Raw genomic sequence first — 26,968 nt, forward strand, 5'->3', positions numbered from 1 at the left:
AAATGACAAAATAACCATAATAAAATAATAAAATAATAAAATAAAATATTAATATATGAATAAAATAGGAACAAATTTGTGTACAATTCAAAATAATTATAATGAGAAATTCTATTTATATACAAGTATAGATAATAAATAATTCAAATTATAATATTAAATTTCTTTCACCGTTAAAAGTATTTTTTTTTGAATAAATTGTACTTAGATATAGATAAAAAGCGTAGACCATAAAATATAAAAGTTTAAGAATTAGTATATATTGCATTGGAATAAAAAAATTGCCATGTAAGGATTATATATAGGATAAAACATAGCTAGTTTGATAATGGATTGTGTAACACAATGACTATATCAACTAGCAAAATAACAGTATACAAATCTAAACTGTGTTTTTTTTATACTACATAATATTTTATGATCTTTGTTTTGATTTCTTTCAACTTTAACTATTTTCATTTTATTCTATTTTATTCATATTTAAAATATAGCAATATAAGATATCAAAAGTATTGGATTTTTTCCCCAAAAATATCCATTCTTTCGTGTTTATTCCCTTTTTATCTTATGTGAAATGTTAAAGCATGTAGAATAAACATGTGATTGAATCTTTTTAATTTAATTTGTAGTTATTATTATTGCAGAATATTAATAGCTAATGATTATGGAAACTGGAGGACTGAAATTGGAGGATTTTGCTCTCCACAGAAGCGCAGAGCATAGAAAAGGGAAAAGAAGATAATTGTGTTGTTTGGGAGTGGCTAAAGATAATGGTAATTTATGGCCCTAGTTTATCGGCGTACTGTGGGTGGTGGGTAGGTGGCGGGGGCATTCAGAGTGAGAGCAGGAAGAAAGTGAGTGGAAGTGGAGGTGGGAGAAGAAGCATGGTGAGTTGCAAATTCCAGAGTGTGAGAGTGAGTAGAGCATGCAGTGTGGCACTAACTACCTTGCTCACTACCGCTGCGGTAATGGCTTCTGTAGCAGCAGCTGATGAAGCGGATACTCTATCCAACATACCGCAAACATTGTCCAGTGAGTGCACGTTACCCAAAGACTGCAAGAAAACAAGAATACAGAAACCAAAGTCCAGGAAAGCGGAATCGTGCACAATAAAGTGTGTCACCACTTGCATCCGAGGCGGCGAAGGCTCTCCTGGGGAAGGCCCCTTTAACGTCATAAGGTACAAAAACCAAAATAACTAACTTCCTGCTTGGATTATGTAATTGTCTAAATTGATTCATACCCTTGCCTTGGATTTTGTTTTTCAGACCTCTTGTTGTTTTTAAGCAAGGGTTTCGAACTCGTCAATACTGGTAAATCACTTCAACTCTTTGCTATAGTTTTTAGATTATTCCAAAATATAACTCCCAAAGATCACGTCGCATGATTGTTGGCTAATAATTAATGTGTGATCATATCTATTATGCTTTCATCATTAATTCTGCTATGATTTTATCATAATAAGTTGTTGTCTTATAACGATCTCATTATCCCCATCAAGTTAGAGTATGTAGAATGTAGAGTCTAATATATTGAACTTCTCTCTAAGACATGGTTGTCTAGTTTTAAATTGCGTCTAATAGCTTAGTGTGTCTCATAAGAGCGTATATTGGGTTAGAGTTGGTTTTGATCTCTGTCCTTTATTAGTGGTCAATTCTTGAAAGAAAGATGGATATAACTTTCAACATCGAGAACTTCAATGGGTAGAATAGTTCCAACTCATTGAGAATTAAGATGAGAGTGTTGATTAAGGAGTAAGGGGTGTGGACACCACTTTCTAGCAACATGGTACACATAGAAAGGCATGCTCTGAAGCAGTTGGAGGAGAAGACACATTTGATGATCCTCCCATATTTTTTGATGAAGTGCTCTATGAGGTTGTAGAGGAAAAGACTTATGCAGCGTTGTAGTTGAAGTCGGCGAAGTTGTTCATGACAAAGTCTATTTACAATGAGAATTTGGTGTATCTATGTAGGCTCATCTTGATTAGCTAAATTCAATATTGATGGAGCTCCAAGACATGGACATCAAGGTTGATAATGAAGACACAATAGTGATTCTACTAGCCTTTCGTCTACCCACCTACGAAAATTTGGTAAGTTCTTTGAGTGTAGGAAGGAATGCATTATTCTTGAAGAGGTTAAGTCTAGTCTCTGCATTAGGAAGTTTCGCCTTAAAGCATCTGAGAGTGTTGATGCTGCATCGTCTTTAGGGTTGGTGGTCTTCAAGAAAGACAAGAAGTCAAACAAGATAAAGGCTGATGTTAAGAACGTTTGTAGATATTGCAAGCACTAGGGATATTGGAGGAGGAATTGCCCAAGATTGGGGAAATAGGATCAGGTAGCGGCTACAGTCCAGAAGGTGGAGTTGTCTCATGATGGTCAAATGTTGATAGTCGTTTGATAAGTGGGTCCTAGATTTTGGGTGATCAATTAATATGTGTCCTTAAAGGAACTTGTTTTTCACATTTGATGAGCTGGATGATGAAAATGTTTTGATGGGAAATGACAGTTCTTGCAAGAGAGTTGGTATAGGCTCTACTAGGATAAAGACGCATGATGACATAGTTCGTGCATTGACCAGCGTCAGTATGTTCTGGAGCTAAAAAAGAAACTTATATATATTTTAGTCTTGGATATGAAGGATTTAAGATGTAGTGTGGAGGGTGGAGTGATGCAGTTCAGGGGAAGGAGTGGTTCTTTGGTAATGCAGGGTTTGGGGAAGGGAAGTTAAGGACTGTGGTCAGAAGGAGGATGTTGATTACAATGAGATATTATCTCGAGCAATCAAGCATATGTCCTTTAGGGTCTTACTCGCACTTGTGGCAAGTGCAGGTAAGAGATATGGAGCTCCAATGGCCTCTAATGCGTCAACCTAAAGGTTTTAAGGTGGATGGTATGGAGATTGTGTGTAAACTGAAGAGGTTGTTGCACGATAAAACAATCTCCTAAACAGTGATATAAGAGGTTTGATTGGTTCATTGTCTGTCAGGCATATAACACAAGTTTTTCTGATTCACGTGTCAAAGAATGTGCAGAATGGTGAATTTGTCTACCTATTTTATGGAGATGATATCTTGATTGCATCTGGTCAGCGGATGGGTCTACCGTCTGGTGATCATGGTAGGATAGCTTGGGTGATGGTGCTTGCTTAAAGGAGATTACATTACTGGATCAGTGGCCCCTGGGTCTAGGCTTAGGTTGTTAAGCTATTCAACCCTCATTCCTTTTCTACACTGTTCTAGTTCTAGTTCCATGGCACTTGGCTTTTGTTCTATAATGAAGCAGTCTTATCCACCTACGAGGGAGAATAAAAACAACGAAATGGAACCATAAAAGTGAATAATTTAATTTAAAAGCCTTGCCTTGCAACGATGACACAGATATAATAGAGTCACAACCTCTTTTCGCAATGAAGTAACCAATTATCTCCTGAGTGTGCATGAATGATAGATACTTAAAACAGCTTGAATTTGTGTTTTTAAATTTAAATTGAAACCAAACTTTGGCATGCTATTTTCCTTGAGTGCTTTGGATTACTGATTACCATTTATTTCCTTGAGCAGTTTGGTGGAATGTTCAGATATCTGTAATTTGATAAGCGATGTTGCAGTAACAAAAGCTAGGTAGTCACTCCTTCAGTTAATGCTTTCCTTGTGTAATGTTCAAATATCTCTAGTTTTATGGCATGATAAACATTCAAATTATGTTTATAATTATTAGTTATGAGTACTTCCTTGAGAATTAGTAATAATGTGTATTTTGGTAATAGTTTTGTGTGGGAATAGACACTTATGTAAAGATTGTAATAAGATGTTATTGTAATTTTAAAATTAAAGTGTTAGATTAAACATGTATTAAATAAAATAAAAAATTGAACTAAAATAGTAATTATAAATGAAACGATGAGAAGTGGGAATGAAAGAGAGGTAGGAGTGAAAAAGATAGGATTGTATAATTTGATTGACCATTCCTCACCTTAAATTTGTAAAATGATATTGTTTTGGTATCGTCAATATAGTCCCACATCGCTCAGCAGTCGAGACCAATGAAAGTTTATATACTCTTTCCTCCTCCAACCAACCGAGGTGCCTTTTAAGGACAAAACTGTGATGGAGCACCGACCTCCAAAGCGGACAATACCTCGGATGTGGTGATTAACCCTAGTGATGCTATCTCTTGAAGTCAATGATCTGGTCATCATAAGGTTGGATTTCGATCTCTAGGATCCTTATCTTTCTAGTGAATCTTGATCAACTAGTGTTTTTGTGAACCATAGGGTGTCATAGAAACTCATATTTGTTTTGTATACATCAATGTGCTCGTCCAGATCCATAGAATCGTTGTACTGATCGATAATCAACCCTTTTTTGTTCTGTGTGACGTCTAGAAGATTGATAAGTCTGAGTTCAAACTGTAGTCGTCCTTTCTGGATTCTGACTTTGTGAGTTTGCTTCTCTAAGGAGAAGGTTGCCTTTGATGCCCACGCCAAGCTTCAGAAGTGGGATTGGCTAGTCTTCATCTCATCTCTTCATTTTGCTCCTTAAGGACTCACACCTCTTCTTCATTTTTTCGTCGGAGGGTGACCTCCTCTATGTTCTTTTGACGCATTTCTTCCATCTCTTTATGTAAAGCTTGGAACATTGCAATTTGATATGCTTTTGGCATCCTATTGTTCATCATCTGTCTCGTTGAAACCATTGTTGCTTACTTTAACTCTATCTTAGCTCCACGGTGGGCGCCAATGGTACTTGTATAGAAAAAGTGGGCCTAGATAGTACCTGAGATTGACAGTAACAATTGTTGTTGGTATTGATCGCTCTCCTCGTACTCGGTCATTCCTTCTTCGTGCTTTAGTTCTTCAACTCTGAGTTATTCAGACTTCAAACCTTCAATTCCTTAGCTACTCAACGCTTGATCGAGAGTAAACCTGTAGAAGGTTCCCTGATGATCAAGTAAGTACTTTAGATTGAGAGTATATGACGCAAAACTAATAAAAGCATATTTTACTCCTCTATAAAAGGTTTATTTATAGTGTTTGGTAGTGAATTATTTGACTCATGGATCGTATCTGACACATATTGATAGCTTTGAGCTCTTCATCTTGCGGTTTTTGTGGTGGAATTGGCGGAAGCATCCATGGATTGTGGTGGAATAAGGCTCTCCTAAGAGTTGTGTAAGCCTTAGAGGTGCATGAAGAGTGTGGGAGTGAGAGAGGTTCGACCAACTCTCTTTGAGGTGCAGTTTTGGGAAGATTAAAGACTTAAATCCTAAGAGAGTTTAGGCAAAGGAGTAAGAATGACACATTTTGACAGCATTTCATTACTCAAATTAATCTTCCAATTTCAGCACCCAAGCTCTCCTTATTAGGACTAGGAGGCCGGAAATGAAGAGTCAAATGAAAGGCAAATGTGCACAAAATGAAATGAAGTTGACGCCTAAATGAGAGCACACATGTGGAGGTAGGTTCTTGAATCCTTCCTTGTGTGAAATGGCCTAAAACTTACGCTCCATGATGTTTATGTGTGGGCTGGACTTTAGTTTAATTAGGAAATCCTAATTAAACTTAAGAATTAGCCTTCTAGGTGCGTCTTTGCATGTTTCAACACAATTAGAAATTAAACTATGCTACTTTAAAAACTATTCTACACTAGAGTTTAAGACATGTAAAATGTGTCCTCTTGGCCCCTCTTTGACCATAACTCTAGTGGTTGCCTTGTTTTGATATTTAGGCGACCTTTCAAAGGATTGGTGCTGGGGCCTCTTCCATCATCCCATCCCTCTTGAAAAGGATTTGTCCTCAAACCCATTGCTTCTTCTTCTTCATGGCTAGGGGAATGGATGTGGCTGGATGGTGTCCATCATCTCCTCCTTCTTGAGAAGATCTATCCTCAGATCTACAGATTTGATCTCGGATAGCAGCCTCTTGCTTCTTCAACTATGTTGTCCTCCTGGATCAAACGTCCACCTATGGGAATCATCAAACAAAACAAACGTGTTAGTTTGAAAATCAATTTTACTTAGTTGCCATTTCTCTTGTTTTTCTTTTGTGTTTGACAACTTTTCACAAAATTTTAAAGAGGAGTACAAAGTTGGAGTATGTTTGGCAAGCTTCCATAGGTACTACATCACATAAAACATTGTCTTGGTAGTTACCTATAGAAAACTCGACTTTCACTTGTTTATCTACAATTAGTTCCCCATCTTCATTTATCCATTGAAGCTTGTAAATTTTAGGATGAGGGACTACTTATAGATTTAACTTTTCAACCAATCTAGTGCTACAACAATTGCAACATGAACCACTATCCACAATGAGAGAACATATGTTTTCTAAAACTTTGCATCTTGTGTGAAAGATGTTCTCTTTTTGTGTTTCAATGGTTGCACTAGGTTGATTGTTGAGAGTTCTTCTAATCATCAATAATTCCCCCTCTAAAGGATACACTCTTTCTTCATCTCCCCCTTTTTCTTTTTCACTAGGTTTGTCATCACCACTAGTATATTCATCTATTCCTTTTAAAAACAAAGTTCTTTGGTTGGGACATTGAGCTTGCACATGTCCTCTTCCAAAGCATTTAACATCCCTAGTGTGTAAGGGTGGAGTGAGCATATCTTTACCTAAGGGTTTAGGAGTCTCTTTTGGTGTTTCCTTAGATGTACTCTCCTCCCTTTTAATTTCTCTTGTTGGATAGGAGTTGGAGTATGAACCTTCCTTATGACTTGAAGTTTTCCTTAAATTTTGTTGTTCAACTTTGATACAAAGTTGAACCAAGTCATTCAAGTCTTGATAAGGTAGAAGTTCAACCCTATCTCTTATCTCAAGATTTAGCCCACTTAAGAATCTAGCTATGGTGGTGGACTCATTCTCCCTAATGGAGGCTCTCATCATGTATAGCTCCATCTTTTGCCTATACTCCTCTACACTCATAGTTCTTTGTTGGAGTCTTTGAAGCTTGTCCATCAACTCCCTATTATAGTAGGAGGGTATATGGCGGCGCCTTAGGGCTCCCCTAAGGTCATTCCAATACCCTATGGGAGGCTCCCTATGAAGACGCCTATCTCTTTCTAAAGATGTCCACCAATACATAGCGTTTCCTTGAAAACTAAGAGTGGCTAGGGGCACTTTTCTTTCTTCACTCACTCTATGGCAAGCAAAAAGTTGTTCTACCTTCATTTCCCAATCTAGGTATACTTCTACGTTTTCTTTTCCATGGAAATGGGGTAGGTCTACCCTAACCTCTCTTGGGCTCTCTTGTTCTCTTCTATCTCTTCTATTTCTCCTAGGGGGGTTGATAATACTCATTTATCCTAAGGCTTTCCTCCCCAAGAGAATCATGATCTTTAGAGCTAGATGCATGATAATATATTTTTATTTTATTTTTGAGAATTCTCATCCTTTGCTTTAGTCAATTCGTTAATTTTGGCCTCATTCTTCAATTGTCTATATGAAAGTGTTTGAAAGTCCTTAGCAAGTTGTTTTAAAAGAGATTTTATGGACTTCATATCACTTTCATTAGATTTAGAGGAGTGAGTTGACATGACTAAAGATTTGTGATTAAAAGTATTTTACTTCAAGAAAGAAGAGGAAAGTAGTGAAGGTAGCTTTCCAGGTAAGAGAGGTGAGTCACTAGGACTTCTTAAGTACCAAGTCTTGCCTTAGTAAAAAACTATCCCTAAAAAACTTCACACAATTTTTTTTCTTAGTAAATTACTTAGAACACAATGAGGAATGAAAAATCAAATTTTATGCAAGGAAAACAATGCAAAGCTATTTAACAAACAAAGCAATTAATCAAAGCTTAAGCAAGAGATTAACGTAAGCAATTTAAGAAAAGCTAAACAAGAAATTGGCGTAAAACAAACTAGTTAAACACAATTAAAATTGCTAATCTACAAAGCTTTAAACTAGGCGTTTCCTAGGTGAGGCTTCTTAGACACTTTGAGCCTTTGAAGACACACTGATATGATTCCAATAGCAAGATATAGATGATTCTTTGACATTTTATGGAATCAACTTGAGTTGGAGAATGAAAAGACACTTTTAATAGAAATGGATCAATGTTCTATGTTTCAAGAACTCACAAAAATTTGCACCAAACACCAAACTCACATGGAAGACCCATTTCTTGCCAATTGAACCGATTAAAATAGGAACCTAAGACATGTTTAAGCTTCGTATGAACATGGAAATGAAATGAAATGATGGAGAAGAGAGGAACTTATGAGAATGAAGAGCTTGGTTGATGGTCACGACACTTGAAGTGTGAAAGCTCCAAGATAAGTGTGCAATGCCGCCACTTGAGAGAACCGAGGCACTCAAGATGAGACTAGGAAGAGCAGAAGACAAGTTCTCACACACTCAATCATCAATTTGGGAGAGTTTTGCTACTTCAAACATCAAATTCTGAATTATGAAGGACCCAAGCCCTCCTTTTATAGGAGCAAGGGCCGGTCAAAAGCTTACAAAGCTTATTCCGTAAGCTACCCAAAAGACTCCTAAACTCACGCCCCTACTAAGCTCACTCCCCAAGCTTCTAGAATTTCCTAAACTAAAGCCTAAAGATGCTTTTACAAAAGAGGTGTCTAATGTTTCCCTCTAAGCACCTTTTAATACAAAAGATACTATAAAAAGAGAAAACAACCTTCCACTATTTCCTAATTCCTTAAACTTGCTCCTTGTAAGCCTATGAGGTGGGCTAATGACTTCTTGAGCGTCTACAACTTGGGCCTCTACCTCTTCTTGTCCTTGATTATTGGCTTCTATTTCTTCTTGATCTTGATCTCCATCACACACTCACCGTTTAAATGTGATTAATCCACTAATTAAACAAAGGTGAAATGTAATTACAATTCAAAGAAATACAAAGAAATTGAATTGTACAAATTTAATTTCAGCTTGCTAAACTATGCACTCCTTTGGCTTGTTCTTGCTCTTCTTTGTTGTGCCCTTCAAAGTGTATGGTTTTTGGTATTTGTGTTTTGCTGCTGCTCCTTGCCTTAGCCTCTTATGATTTAAGCAATTAAATTCCTCAAAACAGTACCTACTAAGTAGAGCTAGACTCACCTCAAGTCAATTTCTACTTAACAAGCACCAATTGAAATTCATCCACCAACAATTTTAGAGGTCAAGAAAAGAAAGCAAGAAACAAATTAAATTTGAAAAGTACCACAACAACTGGATTTAATGATATGGCACAACTTAGAAGGAGTTCAAAATGATATTGGACAAGCAAAATAAAAAATAGGCACTCAACAAAGGTTGGCACACAAAAGGAACCTAAGGAAAGGCACTAGAATTGATTTGAAAAACCAAAACAGCACTACTGGAAAAATTAAGGTTCAGAAAGCGTGACTTAAAATATTTATGTTGAGCTGGCTATTTTGAATTTGCTTTTGAAAATTTAAACACAAACGATTCAATGTTTGAGCAAACTTTTGGCACTGGAATCACACCAAAAACATGCACCAATTAATTGTGCTAAATTTTTCAAATTTCTTGTCCAACTACCATCAGTTTTAGTGCCAAAAGGCACACTTTTTTTGTGTGATTTATCTTTTTTTCTTCTATTTTGCCTTTTTAACTAATTATTTTTTTCTTATTTTTCTAACACATCAAACCACTGAAATCCAGAGTTTCAGAATTTTCCTTCAATGTATTTAAATTCCATAAAACAAAACAGCCAGTACAGAATTTGTAAAAAATAGAGGATTCCTAATTCTGGAATTAAAAACATAATGAGAAACTACAAAAACACAATGGAGTGAATGTTATAGGAATTTGTATGGATCTATCATACAAATATGAACTCAAACTAAAAGGAAAAATGCACCAAAGGATCAAATCAAGTCAGAATTCAAATTGAACTCAAATCAAAACAAGAAACAAATGAATGAAGAAAAGTACTACTAAGATTTGTTGACGTTCTTGGAAATACATGACTAGACAAAGCATGATTTAGATTCAAAAATTAAAATGACTCAAGAACATCATATTGCACCGAACAAAAAATTCAAACAAGACTCAAGTAACCTGAAATCAAAACAGCAACAAAATTCACCATAGATTCCTACACAAAATATGAAAATAAAAAGCTCAAGAACAATTTGAACAATTTGTACCGATTGAAATGCTTAGAACAACATCTAAATCAAATTAAAAATGTAAAAACAGCAAGACAACATGAACAGAGATGAACAACACGAAAATAGGAAGAAATCAAACACAAAAAAGAAAAGAGACACTTATCTCTTGAAGACCATAGCTCTGATACCAAATGATAGCTTTGAGCTCTTCATCTTGTGGTTTTTGTGGTGGAATTGGCGGAAGCATCCATGGATTGTGGTGGAATAAGGCTCTCCTAAAAGTTGTGTAAGCCTTAGAGGTGCAGGAAGAGTGTGAGAGAGGTTCGGCCAACTCTCTTTTTGGTGCAGTTTTGGGAAGATTAAAGACCTAAATCCTAAGAGAGTTTAGGCAAAGGAGTAAGAATGACACATTTTGGCAGCATTTCATTACTCAAATTAATCTTCCAATTTCAGCACCCAAGCTCTCCTTATATAGGACTAGGAGGCCAGAAATGAAGAGTCAAATGAAAGGCAAATGTGCACAAAATGAAATGAAGTTGGCGCCTAAATGAGAGCACACATGTGGAGGTAGGTTCTTGAATCCTTCCTTGTGTGAAAATGCCTAGAACTTACGCTCCATGATGTTTATGTGTGGGCTGGACTTTAGTTTAATTAGGAAATCCTAATGAAACTTAAGATTTAGCCTTCTAGGTGCCTCTTTGCATGTTTCAACACAATCACAAAAAGAAATTAAACTATGTTACTTTAAAAACTATTCTACACTAGAGTTTAAGACATGTAAAATGTGTCCTCTTGGCCCCTCTTTGACCATAACTCTAGTGGTTGCCTTGTTTTGATATTTAGGTGGCTTTTTAAAAGATTGGTGCTGAGTCCTCTTCCATCACATATTTTCAATAAATCAGTGTTAGCTGATTTCTTGGGGTGTCACCCAGATTTGGCGAAGTGTGGCCTGAATTTGTAGGGAGATTATCTTGATTTATAGGATGTTTCCTTACTTATCATTTACTGTTAGTTTGTCCCTTAATATGGTTGATTACTGGATCTATCGCTTAATGACGCTAAGAGTGTTGTGACTCATTCGATCCCGATCGGAACAATATTTATATTGATTTTAATTTTATATATATTTTTAAAATAAGGTAATATCAAAGAATAATATACATTACAATAAGTCTAATTATACCGTTATTTTAATATGTCGATACTTCTTTTTGAATTTTTTTTTCTTTTCCTTACAAAACATAAAGTGATAGTTTTGAAGTTTATAATATTACTAAAATTCAATCAAAGAATAAATAATAACATAAAATATGTATGAAAAGGTATCTCATTGTATAAGATAAATAGTTGTATCACATCGTTTTTAATATACTAAAAAATTATACTTTTGATACAATTTTTTTAATTTTGTTATTTTTTTTTAAACTCTAATTGAAATAATTGAATACATGTCTGATCTTTAATAACTCTTTAATAACTGACACGTGTATTAAGTTAAAATATTTGTAAACTGATTATTTACGTCAATATATTTAACACAAGTATATATTAATGATTTAAGAGAGTATTTACTTATTAGTCTTTGTTTAATTTTAAAATGTGATGTATTTCCTTATATTGTCATATTTTAAATTTTGATTCATTTTCTTTAACTATCTGTATTTTAGAAATCCATTTTATTAGACAATTTTTTTTCTTTTTTAATAATTCAATTTACAGTTTATGTTTTGTTCTCGTCGGTTGATTCTCCAGCCGATTGACTAGGTTGAACGCCTCCTCTTGGAAATGCCTCTTCTGGAATCGGACCCATGTTTCCATCTTGATGCTAGAATAAGGTTTCGTTGGGACAGAGGGCATCCTACCTATTGATTACACTTCGACGATCAAGTCAACTAGGGTTCACCAAATGTAAACAGTTTTTAGTCTAGTGTGCAAAAACAGCGTACCTTTACAAGGAGACTTCATCCCCTTTTATCACCGCACACGCAACATGCAACTACACTCCCTGGAGATAAAGAAATCTTAACTGAAAATAATCATATTAACTTTTATTTCTAACAGAAAAGCGCATGTCACGGGCACTAACACTATTCTGGTGCTATCCGCAGGCCCACATTCTGTTATCAATGCATCTCCCCATCCACTTAGGGTTACTAACAACTAGCCACATGCAACAAACATGCAATAGAAAAAATATTGCCACGTAATAATAACAAATATAATAATATCAAATATACAATAATAATAAATATGCACAATAATAACAAATATACACAATAATAACAAATATTATATTCATCACTCCAAATATATCAATAAGCACGCGTATATTGATTTATTTACGTAACAACGCTCCCGCGTGCCTTGGGCCCATCCTTGAAAAAGGCCATTTACGCAAGTTTCACCCAGGCCCAACAACCGAGTTGTCTCCCTACTATACCCAAGAGCCGAGTTGTCTCAAAATTGCTACCGAGAACCGAGCTATGGCTAGCACACAAGCCCCCCAGGCTTGAGCTAAGCTTTGGCTAAGCAAAGAGTCTCCTGAGTAGCAATTGATGTGACTGTTTCTCAGGGGTAGGTGAGGCGCGGCACATGAAGCGTCTTTGAAGTGACGTTTTACTGTATACGACCCCACACATACACGTGTCCTGACATTACTGGTAGCAGAAACTCCATCGTTTTGAATTCTCTTTTCCTCTTAACCTTCGTCTAGAACATTCAGCTCTCTAAACCTTCAAAAACTTACACTCTTCTTAATCATTACTCAGAGATCTTCACGCATTTCTTAAAGCTTATTTTCTTCCAATCACAAAAGGTATTCCTTTTTTATGGAAGAGGGTCAAGCTCCACACCCCATGAAAGACAAGGGCCAAACCTAGAGTGTCCAGAGCCAAGAGGGGAGCGTCTAGCACATGAAGAAGAGCGTCTAGAGGGGGAGCGTCTAGAAGGAGGAGGAGAGCGTCTAGGACCTCTTACTAGGTCCATTACCAAGCTACGGATGGGAGCCTTGGGCCAAGCCACGGATGGGAGAGAAAACAACATGTATATGCTCCATGAAGGCCCATTAAGGGTAGCTTAGTACTAAGTGTAGTGTAAATAGCATAAACTTGTCTTACATGTGATTTACCCTAGATTTTGTGCACGTTCTAGAACATTGCCTCACATGGCCGGCCATGTGCTCCATGTGGAGTAATTTGCATTTCATTTTGATTAGCATTAGGGTTGCATTATGGTCCTCCTTAGCCTATAAAAGGAGGAGCCTACACCTTGTATTTTCAAGATTGAATAGAGTATTGTTATGCTGCCCATTTAGTGCCATACATTACTCCTTGCCTAGCTTCTAGGTTTTAATCTTCATTTCACCACCTACAAAGGGGCTGGCGAATCTCCCCATGTCCACACTCTACATGCACCTTCAAGGTCACCACACCTCCTAGGAGGACCTTGCCCACTCTCATCCATAAGCTTCCGCACCATCTTCAACCAATCATCCAAGAAGAGCTCATAGGAAATCCATCATTTGGTATCATGAGCTATGGTTCTTCAAAGATGAGTATCTCTTTGTCATTTTCTTTTTGAGTTCTTCTTAAATCCGTGTTGTTCTTCATCTTCCATATTGTCTTGCTGTTTTTTAATTTTTGTTTTGAATTGGTGTGCTGTTTGGAAATTCCAATCAGTGCATCTTGTTCAATTGTTCTTGAGCAATCTTTGTGCAATTTTTGGTAGGATTCCATATAGTTTGTGTTGCTATTTTATTTTAGGTATTTGAGTCCTTATTGCAATTTTAATTGGTTCATTTTGTGTTCATTTGAGTCTTTTAATTTCTGAATCTATATGTGTTTTGTCTAGTCATGTTTCTTCCAAAAATGTCATCAAATCATAGTAGTACTTTGTTTGGCTTATTTGTTTCTTGTTTTTGGTATAAATGCTTGATCTAAATCTGTTGTGTTTTTTATCCTTTGGTGCTTTTTATTTTTAGCTTGAGTTCATATTTGTGTTTAGATTTACACAAATTCCATTTCACCAATTCCATTGTGTTTTTCTTTTGGTATATCTTGCTGTTTTTTTTTTTCCAGATTTACAGAATCCCCTATTTTGCATAACTCTGTGCTGGCTGTTTTGCTTAAGAAAATTATTTTCCCACATAGGAAATTTCTGATCCTCTGGATTTTGCAAAATTGAGGTGTTAAGGAAAAGTCAAAAAAAGAATCAGTTCAAAAAAGTCAATAGAAAAAAAATGATAAATATTATAAAAACAGTGTGCAATCCTGACGCTACAACTGGCGTAATTGAACACTGATTTTAGAAAATTTATTAAAACAAAATGGTGCATGCGTTTGGAGTGAAACCAACGCCAGAATTTTGTCAAGATCTTGATTTGTTTGCATATAAATTTTCAGAAGAAAATATTAAAAGGACAACTCAGCATAAATCAGTGAAAATCACGCTCTCTGGACCACAACAATTATTTCAGTGGTGCTGTTTTTGATTTTGAAATCAAATCTAGTGCTATTCTATAGGTTCCATTTTGTGTGCCATCCTTTCTTTGAGTACCTTTTTATTTGCTTGTCTAATTTCTTTGGAACTTTTTCTAGTTGTCACATTTAATTCCTTTTGTGTGGTACTGTTTTTCAAATTAATTTGTTTCTTGCTTTAATTCTTTGACCTCTAAGCTTCGTGGTGGATTAATTATCAATTGGTACTTGATTGAGTGGGATTTGACTTGAGGAGAGTCTAGTTTGCTTAATAGGTGCTGGATTGAAGAATTAATTACCTAATTCCAAGAGGAACAAAGGCAAGGGGCAGAAACAAACACCTTCTAAATACACCACATACATTGGAAGGCCCAACAAAGAAGAGACAACAAAAGAAGTTAAAATAGAAAAATCAACAAAAGGGAGTTCATCTAATTTCTTTTTAACTTAACTTTTGTTAATTACTTGTTTAATTACGTAATTAGACGGTGAGTGTGTCTTCAAGGGCTCCAAGTGTCCAGAAAGCCTCACCTAGGGCCGATTAGTTTAGAACTATCTAGCTTAGCAATTGTTAATTGTTTTAATCGTATCTCTTTGTTTTAATTAGCTATGCTTATTAATTGTCTTTGTATTGTTTAAAGCTTTGTTAAATTTGCTTGGTTGATTAGATAGTTTGCATTGTTTCTTGCATTCAAAATTTGATTTCTCCAACTTGATTGTGTTTTAAGTGGTTTACTAAGAGAAAGATTTGTGTGAAGATTTGGAGGGATAGTTTTTGGCTAAGGCAAGACTTGGTATTTAAGTAGTCCATTGTGACTCACCTCTCTTACCTGGAAAACTACCTTCTTTAACTTCCCTAATTTTTCTCAAAGTAAAACACTGCTATACACAAAGCTCTAGTCATGTCTTCTCCATCTCATTCTGCAAAGTCTATTGAAAGTGATGTAAAGTCCATGAAATCTATTTTAAAACAACTTGCAAAGGATGTTCAACTCATTTCCTATAGACAATTGGAGAATGAGTCTAAAATCAATGAACTAACTAGAGCAAAGGAAGAAAAATCACAAAATTAAAAAAAATCTCATACTCATGCATCTCATTGAAAAGAAGATGAGTCTCTAGGGGAGGGTAGCCTTAGAATCAATAACTATTACCAACCACCCCCTAAAAGAAATAGGAAAAGGGAGCAAGAGGGCCCAAGGGAGGTTAGAGTAGACCTACCTCACTTCCATGGTAAGGAAAACGTAGAAATCTACCTAGATTGGGAGATGAAAGTAGAGCAACTCTTTGCTTGCCATAATGTGAGTGAAGAACGTAAGGTAACCCTAGCCACCCTTAGCTTCCAAGGGAACGCCATGTATTGGTGGACCTCTCTCGAAAGAGAAAGACGTCTTCATAGGGAACCTCCCATTGAATATTGGAATGACCTTAGGGGAGCCCTAAGACGTCGACATATACCCTTGTACTACCATAGGGAGTTAATGGACAAGCTTCAAATACTCCAACAAAAAAATATGAGTGTAGAGGAGTATAGGCAGAAAATGGAGCTCTATATGATGAGAGCATCCATTAGAGAAGAGGAGGACATCACCATAGCAAGATTCTTAGTGGCCTCTCTCTTGAGATAAGAGATAGGGTAGAACTCCTTCCCTACCAAGACTTGAATGACTTGGTTCAACTTTGCATTAAAGTTGAACAACAAAATTTGCGCAAAACTTCAAGTCAAAGGGTGGTTTCATACTCTAGCTTTTATCCCAAGAAAGACTATAAGAGGGAGGGTAGTACATCTAGAGAAAAACCAAAGGAAACTACCAAGCCCTTAGCAAAAGAAGCCTCCACCCCACCCATCCGAACTAGAGACGTTATAAGTGTTTTAAGTGCTATGGAAGAGGGCATGTGCAAGCACTAGGGATGGCAAAGCGGGCCAGCCCGCCCCGCATTGGCCCGCCCCGCGTTTGGCCCGCAAAAATGTGGGACGGGTTGGCCCGCCCCGCAAAGTTATTGCGGGCTAGAATTCCCGACCCGCCCCGCATAAGAGCTGACCTGCAGGTTTGCGGGCCAGCCCGCGTTCTTTTTTTTTTTTAAATTAAATATTTATTTTTTTACATTTTGTTATTAAAAAATTGTCAAATTAAACCTATATATTTGTTATTATCAAACCTAATTTTTTTTCCTTCCTTTTCAAATATAGTCAAACATCAAAACATTAAGATAAATATCAAATATCACTATTCTTCCACTTCCAAAACATTAAAAATACTTAATTCCAAAACATTAAACATAAACATTAATTCAAAAGCATTAAACATAAACATTATTGACATTCTTCCATTTCAATAACATTGGATGCCACCTTAGTAGAACCTTCATCCATTTTTTCATAATTATAATCTTCTCCGTCATCTGCATATATTAAAACAATGACAATTAATTAATTAATTTTTCATAAAAATAATACAATAAAAATAAGATAACTTTTGGCTCAATTGATGGTTTGGTCAAGGGTAACTTCTAAAATACCCTCTGCTTACTTCTCCTTCTCTAACTGGTGTCTTGCTCCTTTATCGTGTTTGAAATTGATTTAATTGGCATGACCCAGTTTAGGTTGCTCTGCTGCTATTAAGTGTCAATATTTTTTTTCTTGCGGGTTTGCGGGCCAGCCCGCCCGCCCCGCAACTGGCCCGCGCGGGTTGCGGGCTAATGCGGGGCGGGCTAATGCGGGTTAGCGGGTTGAAAAGGTCATCCCGCCCCGCGTTTTTTACCTGCGGGCCGCGAGCCGGCCCGCACGGCCCACCCCGCTTTGCCATCCCTAGCAAGCACAATGCCCAAACCAAAGGACTTTGTTTCTAAAAGGTGTAGATGAATACACTAGTGGTGAGGATGAGCCAAGTGAGAGAGAGGAGAGGATGAGAGGGTAGCTCCATTAGAGGGAGAATTGCCAATGATTAGGAGAACCCTCAACAATCAACCTAGCACTTCCATGGAAACACAAAGGGAGAACATCTTTCATACAAGATGTAATGTTTTAGAAAATATATGTTCCCTCATTGTGGATAGTGGATCTAGTTGCAATTGTTGTAGTGCTAGAATGGTTGATAAGCTTAATCTACAAGTAGTTCCTCACCCAAAACCTTACAAACTACAATGGATTAATGAGAATGGGGAACTAAGTGTAGATAAGCAAGTGGAAATCAAGTTTTCCATAGGGAACTACAAAGACAAAGTTTTATGTGATGTAGTGCCTATGGAAGCTTGCCACATCTTATTAGGGAGACCATGGCAATTTGACAAGAAAACCTTGCATGATGGTCTCACTAACGAGATTTCCTTCACCCATAAGCATAGGAAGTTTGTACTTAGTCTTTTACCATATTCTCAAGTGGTGAAAGACCAAATACAAATGAAACATAAGAGGGATGAGGAAAACAAAAAAAAAGAGTGCTAGAAAAAGAGAAAATCCTTAGGGATAGGAAGGCGTGGGAGAAGAGTGTTCCTTCCCACAAGGTTGCTCAACAAGAAAAGCCTTTTGAAAACATCTTGGAAAATTTGCTTCTTGTTGAACAACCAAGCCTAATCTTTTGTAAAGGAACACTTGCATGCACTACCACAAGTGATGAACTCATGAGTCTACCTCCTCAAGTGGAAATTTTTTTAAGTGAATTTGAAGATATATTCTCTAATGAGGGACCCATTGGACTCCCTCCCATTAGAGGTATAGAACATCAAATTGACTTCATTCCGGGGGCAAGCCTACCAAATAGGCCCGCTTATAGAACTAACCCCGAGGAAACAAAGGAGATAGAGTCACAAGTTCAAGACTTGTTGGAGAAGGGTTGGGTTCAAAAGAGCCTAAGCCCTTGTGCTGTACCTATCTTGTTGGTGCCCAAAAAAGATGGCAAATGGCGTATGTGTTGTGATTGTAGAGCAATCAACAACATCACCATCAAGTATAGGCATCCAATTCCGAGGCTTGATGACATGCTTGATGAGTTGCATGGGTCAACCATATTTTCTAAAATTGACCTTAAAAGTGGGTATCACCAAATTCGAATCAAAGAGGGTGATGAGTGGAAAACTGCTTTTAAGACCAAGTTTGGATTATATGAGTGGTTGGTGATGCCCTTTGGGCTCACTAATGCCCCTAGTACATTCATGAGGCTCATGAATCATACCTTGAGGGATTGTATAGGTCAATACGTAGTAGTTTACTTTGATGATATCCTAGTGTATAGCAAAACCCTAGAAGACCATCTAAGTCACCTTAGGGAAGTTCTTCTAGTGCTTAGGAACAATAGTTTATTTGCCAATAGGGATAAGTGCACCTTTTGTGTAGATAGTGTAGTTTTCCTAGGTTTCATAGTTAACAAAAGGGGGGTGCATGTTGACCCCGAGAAGATCAAAGCCATCCGAGAGTGGCCCACTCCACTAAATGTAAGTGATGTAAGGAGTTTTCATGGGTTAGCTAGCTTCTATAGAAGGTTTGTGCCTAATTTTTCAAGCTTACCTTCTCCTTTAAATGAACTTGTAAAAAAAGATGTTGCATTTTGTTGGAGTGATAAGCATGAGCAAGCCTTCCAAAGGCTAAAGGCTCAACTCACCAATGCACCAATTCTAGCTCTTCCAAATTTTTCCAAAACTTTTGAGATAGAATGTGATGCATCGGGAGTAGGCATAGGTGCGGTATTGTTGCAAGGTGGCCACCCCATTGCATATTTTAGTGAAAAACTCCATGGTGCCACCCTCAACTATCCCACCTATGACAAAAAGCTCTATGCTCTTGTGCGAGCCCTAAAGACTTGGGAACACTACCTTGTGTCCAAAGAATTTGTAATCCATAGTGATCACGAGTCTTTAAAGTATTTAAAGGGCCAACACAAGCTCACCAAGAGACATGCTAAATGGATGGAGTTTCTTGAACAATTTCCTTATGTAATCAAATACAAGAAAGGAAGCACCAATATAGTGGCCGATGCTCTTTCAAGACGGCATACACTTTTTTCCAAATTAGGTGCCCAAATTCTTGGATTTGATCACATAAGAGAGATTTATCAAGAGGACCAAGAACTTTCATCCATCTATGCCCAATGTCAACATAGGGCGCAAGGAGGTTACTATGTGGCCGAGGGATATCTTTTTAAAGAAGGAAAACTTTGCATTCCCCAAGGCACACATAGAAAGCTCCTTGCAAGGAATCACATGAAGGAGGACTCATGGGCCATTTTGGAGTTGATAAAACTCTAGACATTTTGAAAGAAAAATTTTGTTGGCCACACATGAGAAAGGATGTCCAAAGACATTGTTCTAGATGCATATCATGTTTAAAAGCAAAGTCTAGAACAATGCCTCATGGACTCTATACCCCCTTGCCGATTGCAAATGCTCCTTGGGAAGACATTAGCATGGACTTCATTTTAAGACTCCCTAGGACTGCAAGAGGCCATGACTCTATCTTTGTGGTAGTGGACCGTTTTAGCAAAATGTCCCATTTTATTCCTTGCCACAAGGTAGATGATGCTCAAAATATTTCTAGACTCTTATTTAGAGAAGTGGTGAGACTCCATGGTCTCCCTATAAGTATAGTATCCGATAGAGATCCCAAGTTCATAAGCCACTTTTGGAAAACTCTTTGGAGCAAACTTGGAACAAGACTACAATTTTCAACTTCTTGTCATCCTCAAACGGATGGTCAAACTGAAGTAGTCAATAGATCTCTTGGGACTATGCTTAGGGCTATCATGAAGGGAAACCATAAATCTTGGGATGAGTATCTTCCCCATATTGAGTTTGCTTGCAAAGTGGTCCACAAGACTACTAATGCTTCTCCTTTTGAAGTGGTATATGGATTTAATCCTCTCACACCTATGGATTTGTTACCTCTTCCTAATCCACAAGATTTTGTGCATAAGGAAGGAGTAATCAAAACCGATTTTGTGAAGAAAATGCATGAGAAGATTAAATTCCAAATACAACAACAAAATGAAAAGTATACAAAATACAACAATAAAGGGAAGAAAGAAATATTTTTTGAGGAAAGAGACTTAGTTTGGCTTCACCTTCGAAAAGACCGCTTTCCAACTCAAAGGAAGTCCAAACTAAGTCCCCGAGGTGATGGACCCTTTCAAGTCCTCAAAAGAGTCAACAACAATGCATATAAATTGGACCTACCTCTTAAATATGGAGTACATGATACTTTTAATGTAATTGACCTATCTCCATTTGTTGGTACCAATGACGACGAAGACGACTTGGATTTGAGGACAAATCCTTTCCAAGGGGGAGGGGATGATGGAAGAGGGCCAAGCTCCACACCCCATGAAAGACAAGGGCCAAACCTAGAGCGTCTAGAGCCAAGAGGGGAACGTCTAGCACATGAAGAAGAGCGTCTAGAGGGGAGTGTCTAGAAGGAGGAGGAGAGCGTCTAGGACCTCTTACTAGGTCCATTACCAAGCTACGGATGGGAGCCTTGGGCCAAGCCATGGATGGGAGAGAAAACAACATGTATATGCTCCATGAAGGCCCATTAAGGGTAGCTTAGTACTAAGTGTAGTGTAAATAGCATAAACTTGTCTTACATGTGATTTACCCTAGATTTTGTGCACGTTCTAGAACATTGCCTCACATGGCCGGCCATGTGCTCCATGTGGAGTAATTTGCATTTCATTTTGATTAGCATTAGGATTGCATTATGGTCCTCCTTAGCCTATAAAAGGGGGAACCTACACCTTGTATTTTCAAGATTGAATAGAGTATTGTTATGCTACCCATTTAGTGCCATACATTACTCCTTGCCTAGCTTCTAGGTTTTAATCTTCATTTCACCACCTACAAAGGGGCTGGCGAACCTCCCCATGTCCACACTCTACATGCACCTTCAAGGTCACCACACCTCCTAGGAGGACCTTGCCCACTCTCATCCATAAGCTTCCGCACCATCTTCAACCAATCATCCATGAAGAGCTCATAGGAAATCCATCACTTTTTCTCAACCTCAATTATTCATCTTTACAATTGCATGTTCTGCTTGGCATCGTTCTCTACTTTTTTCTGTTCATATACATGCTTTATGTTGATCACTTATAGATTGTCGCATGAATTCCCAAATGTGTGTTAGGTTTTGTTCTTCTGTTGTTCTATTGTATGAATTTCTAAATTTATGCTCGCCTTGCTTGTTTCTCTGTTGTGTTGGGTCTGAGTTGTTTTTCACTTTCTGCATGTGATTGTGTTTAGATGCAACCAACCATGGATTATAAATCCTTGTACCTTTGGGCACTGCCAAACCTCCTAACCGAAACCTCTTCCTATACCTCCCACGAGAAAATAATAACCCTTATAAAGAGTAAATGCCACTTCGGTAAGGAAGACAATTGGATTTTCTTGGACCCTTGTGAGGTAGACGAGCCTATGTGTTGTGATGAATCCATATCCCCTAACAGACCCTTTTGCTACTTCTACGCCACTATTTTTAAAAGAGTCCTTATTCGTCTCCCCTTATTTGTTTTTGTAAAAGAGCTTTTAACCGAGCTCAACGTGGCCCCTGCCCAGCTACATCCCAATAGTTGGGCATTCGTCCGAGCCTTCTTCATTCTCTGTGATCAGCTCGACGTGTTCCTTTACTTCTTCAAGGGGAAGAAACTAGGTCGTCAACTATGGGTCTCTGCAAATAGAAACTTACCCTTTTCCAATCATCTTATAAAAACTTTAAAGGCCATTTCCTCAAGGTCCGCGCCAATAAGAAGCATCCTGACCTTCTAGATGGGTTTCCCCTGTATTAGACTCCTGTTGACCAGAAGGTTTGCGAATTTTTCTCAAGCCTCCCAGTTGCCTTCGATACAGCTTACCTCCTGGCCAACGAGTTTGACCCAGACTCTTTAAAGAGTTATACTGGTACACTTTTTTCCTCTAACCTTAGAGAGTAAGATTTTTACTTATGAAATGTAACCGATTCTTCTTGTGTCTTTTTTGCAGATAGAATGTTGTCACACTTCAACAAGGAAGACCTGTTGAAACTGTCCTCGAAGGTGAAGGTGGGGAGCCAAATGCCACTGAAGGCGGTGGTCGCTCCAACTTCTTCTGAAGAAGACGAGGACACTACCTCAGGCTTCGTCTTCACTAGGAAAAGAGGGAGAAACCATGCCATCAGCCCGATGCCTTCTCCTTCCCAAGGCTAGGCGGGTTCGAATACTGCTCCTCCTCTGCAACCCTCCAACGTCCTTCCAGCCACACCGTGCTATCTTGAAGGGGTGCAGAGAGCTCAAAGAGGAAGGGCTTATGGGATTCTGACGTCGATATCACCTCCTACCTGGAAGACTCCATGCTGCGTCCTGAGGATGAGGAGAGGATGGTGGTTCACGAGGGTCACCATTTGTTGCAAGAGGCTATGAAGCAGTTTGGACAAGCCTTGGTGATGTGATTCCACTAGCACAATTAGAATGATTCTTGACATTCTTAGGAATCATCTTGAGTTGGTTATAAGCTAGGCACTTTATCATAGAATTGGATCAAGGTTCTATGAACAAGAACTCACCAAAACTAATGCCAAAACACAAACTCATATGGAAGTTCCAATTATTGTCAAATTGAACCGATTAAAAAGAGAGGAAAAGCAATTGCACCGAATAGAATTGACATAGAATTGAAATGAACCGAACAAAATGAACTAAAAGGCAAGAATACTGAAAAGAAGTGCTGGAAATGTAAAAGCACCGAACCAAAATTCAAAATAAAAGAAGAACAGCAGCTGGAAAATGAAAGTGCCGAACCAAAATACAAGAACACAAGCTTAAGACATGAATATCAAAAGAGAAGGAAAGAAAGAGAAGAGAAAGCTCATGAAGATGGAAGAATGGTTGGATGATCACGCCACTAGGAGGATGGAGACTCCAAGATAAGTGTGCAAGCCGCCACTTGAGGTAACCATGGAACCATCAAGATAAGACTAGTGAAGAAGGAACAAAGCTCTCCAATGCTCTCTCAAAAATTGAGTATAGTTTCTTTAGTCTAAATTCAAATCTGAATTGTACAAGCTAAGCACCTTTATTTATAGCCTAGAGGTGCTGAAAAATAGGTGGGAAATTTCAAATAAACTCATTTGAAATTCCCACCAAAAAACAAGTCACATGGGAGGTGTGACCTTTTTCTACTATGACACCTCCTAAAAACTACACCTACACCACTCTCCTAAGTCACATGGACAATGTGACTTTATTTTACATTTTCACACTCCTTTATTTAATAACCACACCTCCTAAAAACTATACAAGAGTATTTCAAAGTTTGGCCTTGCTCCTCATGGGATGGACTTGGGCTCTTTGGGCTTTGGCCTTCTTGGGTTTGGGCTTGGGCTTTGGGCTTGGGCCTCATCTTTATTTTATGTCTTCTTTTAATTTTGAGAAGACTAGAAGGAAGAACTTCAAATGTGAGGGTGGATGTCCTCTTCCTCCATTAATAAAAGCCTTCTTTATTTGATTCTCATCATACTCCTCGAGTTGGAGAGAATTCGTCCACGAATTCTGAATCCCTGCATATAACAAAGTCAGTTTATTCTTACAATTAAAAGTGGAAGAAAAAGGAAAACATGACTTAGCATTTGGAAACAATGGGATTTCAGAAAATGAGGTGCTATAAAACGACCAAGTTGGAAAATGTTGTTTAGGAATGATGATATCTTTTGGAAAAAGTCCTCTTAAATGGTGACAACCATTAGGAGGTATGAAAAAATCATCCCTAACATTTTTTAACCAAGATGGTGGTGAAGTAAGAACCTTTGGAAATGAAAAAAGATAAGGAAGGAAAACACCTTGGATGTGAAAGTATAAGACCTATGTCAACTTGGCCTTCTTTGTCTTTTTCATTTTTACTTGTGGTAGGTGGGTGAGTGAGGTCTTGTTTTACCTTGTTTAGCTTTAAGATTTGCTTTTGTGGACAATGAAGAGTTATGTGCCCAAAACCTAAACATTTAAAACATTTGATATTTGAAGTTTTGGTAGGTGACTTAGGAGTAGAAGGATTTGTAGTAGAAACTTTTTTTGGAAACAAGGTTTGTTTAGAAAAATTGGAAGGAGAATTTTGAGTAGAAATTTTGTTGGCATCCTTCCTAGAAGAGTTGTAGAAATCATCATCATGAGTATTTTTGAAAGTTGTTTTCAAAAGATAGGATTCCACCTTGATGGCTTTGCGAAACACTTTCTTTAAAGAAGAGTACTCATTTAATTCTACAAATTCTCTAATATCTCTTCTCAAACCACGTACAAACCATTTTATCTTTGACTCTTCATTAGCATGTATATTCATTTTAGTCAAAGTTGTTTCAAAATCTTTAAAGTATTCATCTACCATCCTATGTCCTTGAGGAACCCTTTGGAACTTCAACAAGTGTTCCTTCCTAGAAGGAGGAACAAACCTCGCGCGCATACGCTCTTTCAAAGCATTCCAAGAAACCACAGGAGGTTTCTTGCGATATATAATGTCCATTACAATTTTATGCCACCATTCTTTGGCATAGCCCAAAAAGGATGAAGAAACTACCCTAAGTTTATCGTCATCTTGGACCTTATACACATGAAAATAATGGTCAACCTTAGCCTCCCAATCTAAATACACATTAGGATCACTATCACCATTAAAACTAGGGACTTGTCCACAAGAAATGTTGAACACTTGGTGATATCTTTGGTCACGGTTATAGCTCTCTTCATGAGAATGATGGTGATGCTTCCTTCTTCTATGTTCCTCTTCATGGCCTAAGGCATTTGAAGAACCTCTTGATGAAGGTCTATGTGAATGATGCCCATCATTGATAGAGTGAGATGGCCTAGCATGTTGCACCTCCATCTTTTGAAATTTCTCTTCCAAACGCCTAATGGTGCGTTGAGCTTCATGCAATTCACCAAGGACCGAAGCTTTGGAAGGAGAATGCTGCTTGTAGGATGCATCACTTGAAAATCCGGCCATTTGCAAACAAAAACAGCAAACAAGTCAAGAAACAAAATTAGCAAAAACAGTGAGTTTGGCAACCAAATTGCCGAAGTGAATTTGGCCAGAAAAAAGAGGTCACTCTCAAAGAAAGAATGTCCTTGCACCAAACTGATCTTGAGGTCTTGGAATCCTCAAATGAAAGATGTCAAAGCAAGGCACACCAATCTCAAAGCCAACCACAACAAAACCAAAGAAGCAATAAAGACAAACAAGAAAAAGTATAAGCAAAGAAAGGCTAGAACAAAAGGAATACTAGATGCTTGACAAACTTCAAAGATTAATGAACAAAAGACAAGCAAGAAAATAAGGAACTCAATGAAAAATTAGGCACTCAAAAGAATACTTAAAGAAAAGCACAAGAGTAGATGAAGAAAACAAAAAAAAGCTACTGGAAAAATATTTTTTTTATGCAAACTGTGCTTGATGTTCACTGATTTAACTGGAATGATATAGAGCGAACTGGATTATGAAATTTAAACCACAGAAACTTCAAGATGTTAACTCAATAATGCCACTGGAATCACTTAAAAACAGTAAGCCAATTAATTGAGATAAATTTTTTAAAATCGCTGCTAGATTACTGTATTTTTTTCGGCAGAATTGTACACTTTTAGTATTTTATTTATCATTTTTTGTGTACTTTGAATTTTTGAGTACTTATTTTTTCTATGCTTTTATAACACTTTGAATAACAGAAATCCAGAATTTCATAATTTTCCAGTGAGTAAATCAATTGCAATAAGGAAAAACAGTAAGCACTTTTCAGAAAAACAGAGGAATCCTAATAGGAATGAAAAACAGAATTATGAACTAGCAAAGACATAATGGAAAATGATGTATATGGAACTTGTATAGGTCTAGAATACAAGCATGAACTCAAACTAAAACAGAGCAGAACGACCGAATGTCCAACTTGCAACAAGAGCTTGTCCAGAAGGACAAGTTCTTTGCCGACGAGGTCGAGGTCTACAAAGGTGAAGCTACCCAAGCCCTCTTGGTGGAATTTGAGGTTGTTGTCGAGTAAGCCTCCAGCCTCCATCCGAGCTTGGACTTATCTCAACTGGGACCAAGAAAAAGGGTCGTAGACAGATAAATTGTAGAAAATTAAACATAATGTAATTATGCACTTATTGGCACTTTTGTATTTTATTTTTATTATTAACCTGCCTTAGTTTACCGCAATCATTTGTCGTATAATAATGCCTTAAATCTTTGCACATGCATGCTATGATTAACCTCGACTAGTTCAAGTAGCTCATGATAATGCGTACACGTCTAAGTATATCAATCAACCAACTCGTCTTTGGTGCTAACTCTTCCCACCATGGGATAATAAATATAATCAAAGTTTAACGAAACTAACCTGTTGTTGGACCATTCACCATAGCCTTTATAGGCTAGCGCTTAAAGTGGTGTGTTCAAAGGTATCTTACC

General features: G+C 37.5%; 2 protein-coding genes across 8 annotated transcripts; one reads left to right on the top strand and one right to left on the bottom strand.

The window, feature by feature from the left end:
- Nucleotides 1–593: 593 nt before the first annotated feature.
- LOC137835256 (uncharacterized) lies at nucleotides 594–26,423 on the top strand. 7 transcript variants are annotated; one of them, XM_068643675.2, is made up of 4 exons: nucleotides 640–1,180; nucleotides 1,269–1,313; nucleotides 3,566–3,625; nucleotides 10,929–11,220. In XM_068643675.2, exons 1-4 carry the CDS (start codon nucleotides 771–773, stop codon nucleotides 11,044–11,046), a joined length of 633 nt encoding a protein of 210 aa, XP_068499776.1. In that variant the 5' UTR covers nucleotides 640–770; the 3' UTR covers nucleotides 11,047–11,220. The 7 variants fall into 7 exon arrangements, 6 of the variants coding, with proteins under 6 accessions (XP_068499782.1, XP_068499776.1, XP_068499777.1 ...); XM_068643676.2 differs by lacking the exon at nucleotides 10,929–11,220 and adding an exon at nucleotides 11,838–12,088 and having other exon boundaries at nucleotides 641–1,180; XM_068643678.2 differs by lacking the exon at nucleotides 10,929–11,220 and adding an exon at nucleotides 14,824–22,444 and having other exon boundaries at nucleotides 643–1,180.
- LOC150027521 (uncharacterized) lies at nucleotides 6,250–10,069 on the bottom strand. The gene has a single exon (XM_090302293.1). The coding sequence runs from the start codon at nucleotides 7,303–7,305 to the stop codon at nucleotides 6,250–6,252; it is 1,056 nt and encodes a 351-aa protein (XP_090158419.1). The 5' UTR covers nucleotides 7,306–10,069.
- Nucleotides 26,424–26,968: the final 545 nt, after the last annotated feature.

This window comes from Phaseolus vulgaris, chromosome 5 (genome assembly GCF_051622355.1).
Source record: "Phaseolus vulgaris cultivar YP4 chromosome 5, ASM5162235v1, whole genome shotgun sequence".
NCBI lineage: Eukaryota > Viridiplantae > Streptophyta > Magnoliopsida > Fabales > Fabaceae > Phaseolus > Phaseolus vulgaris.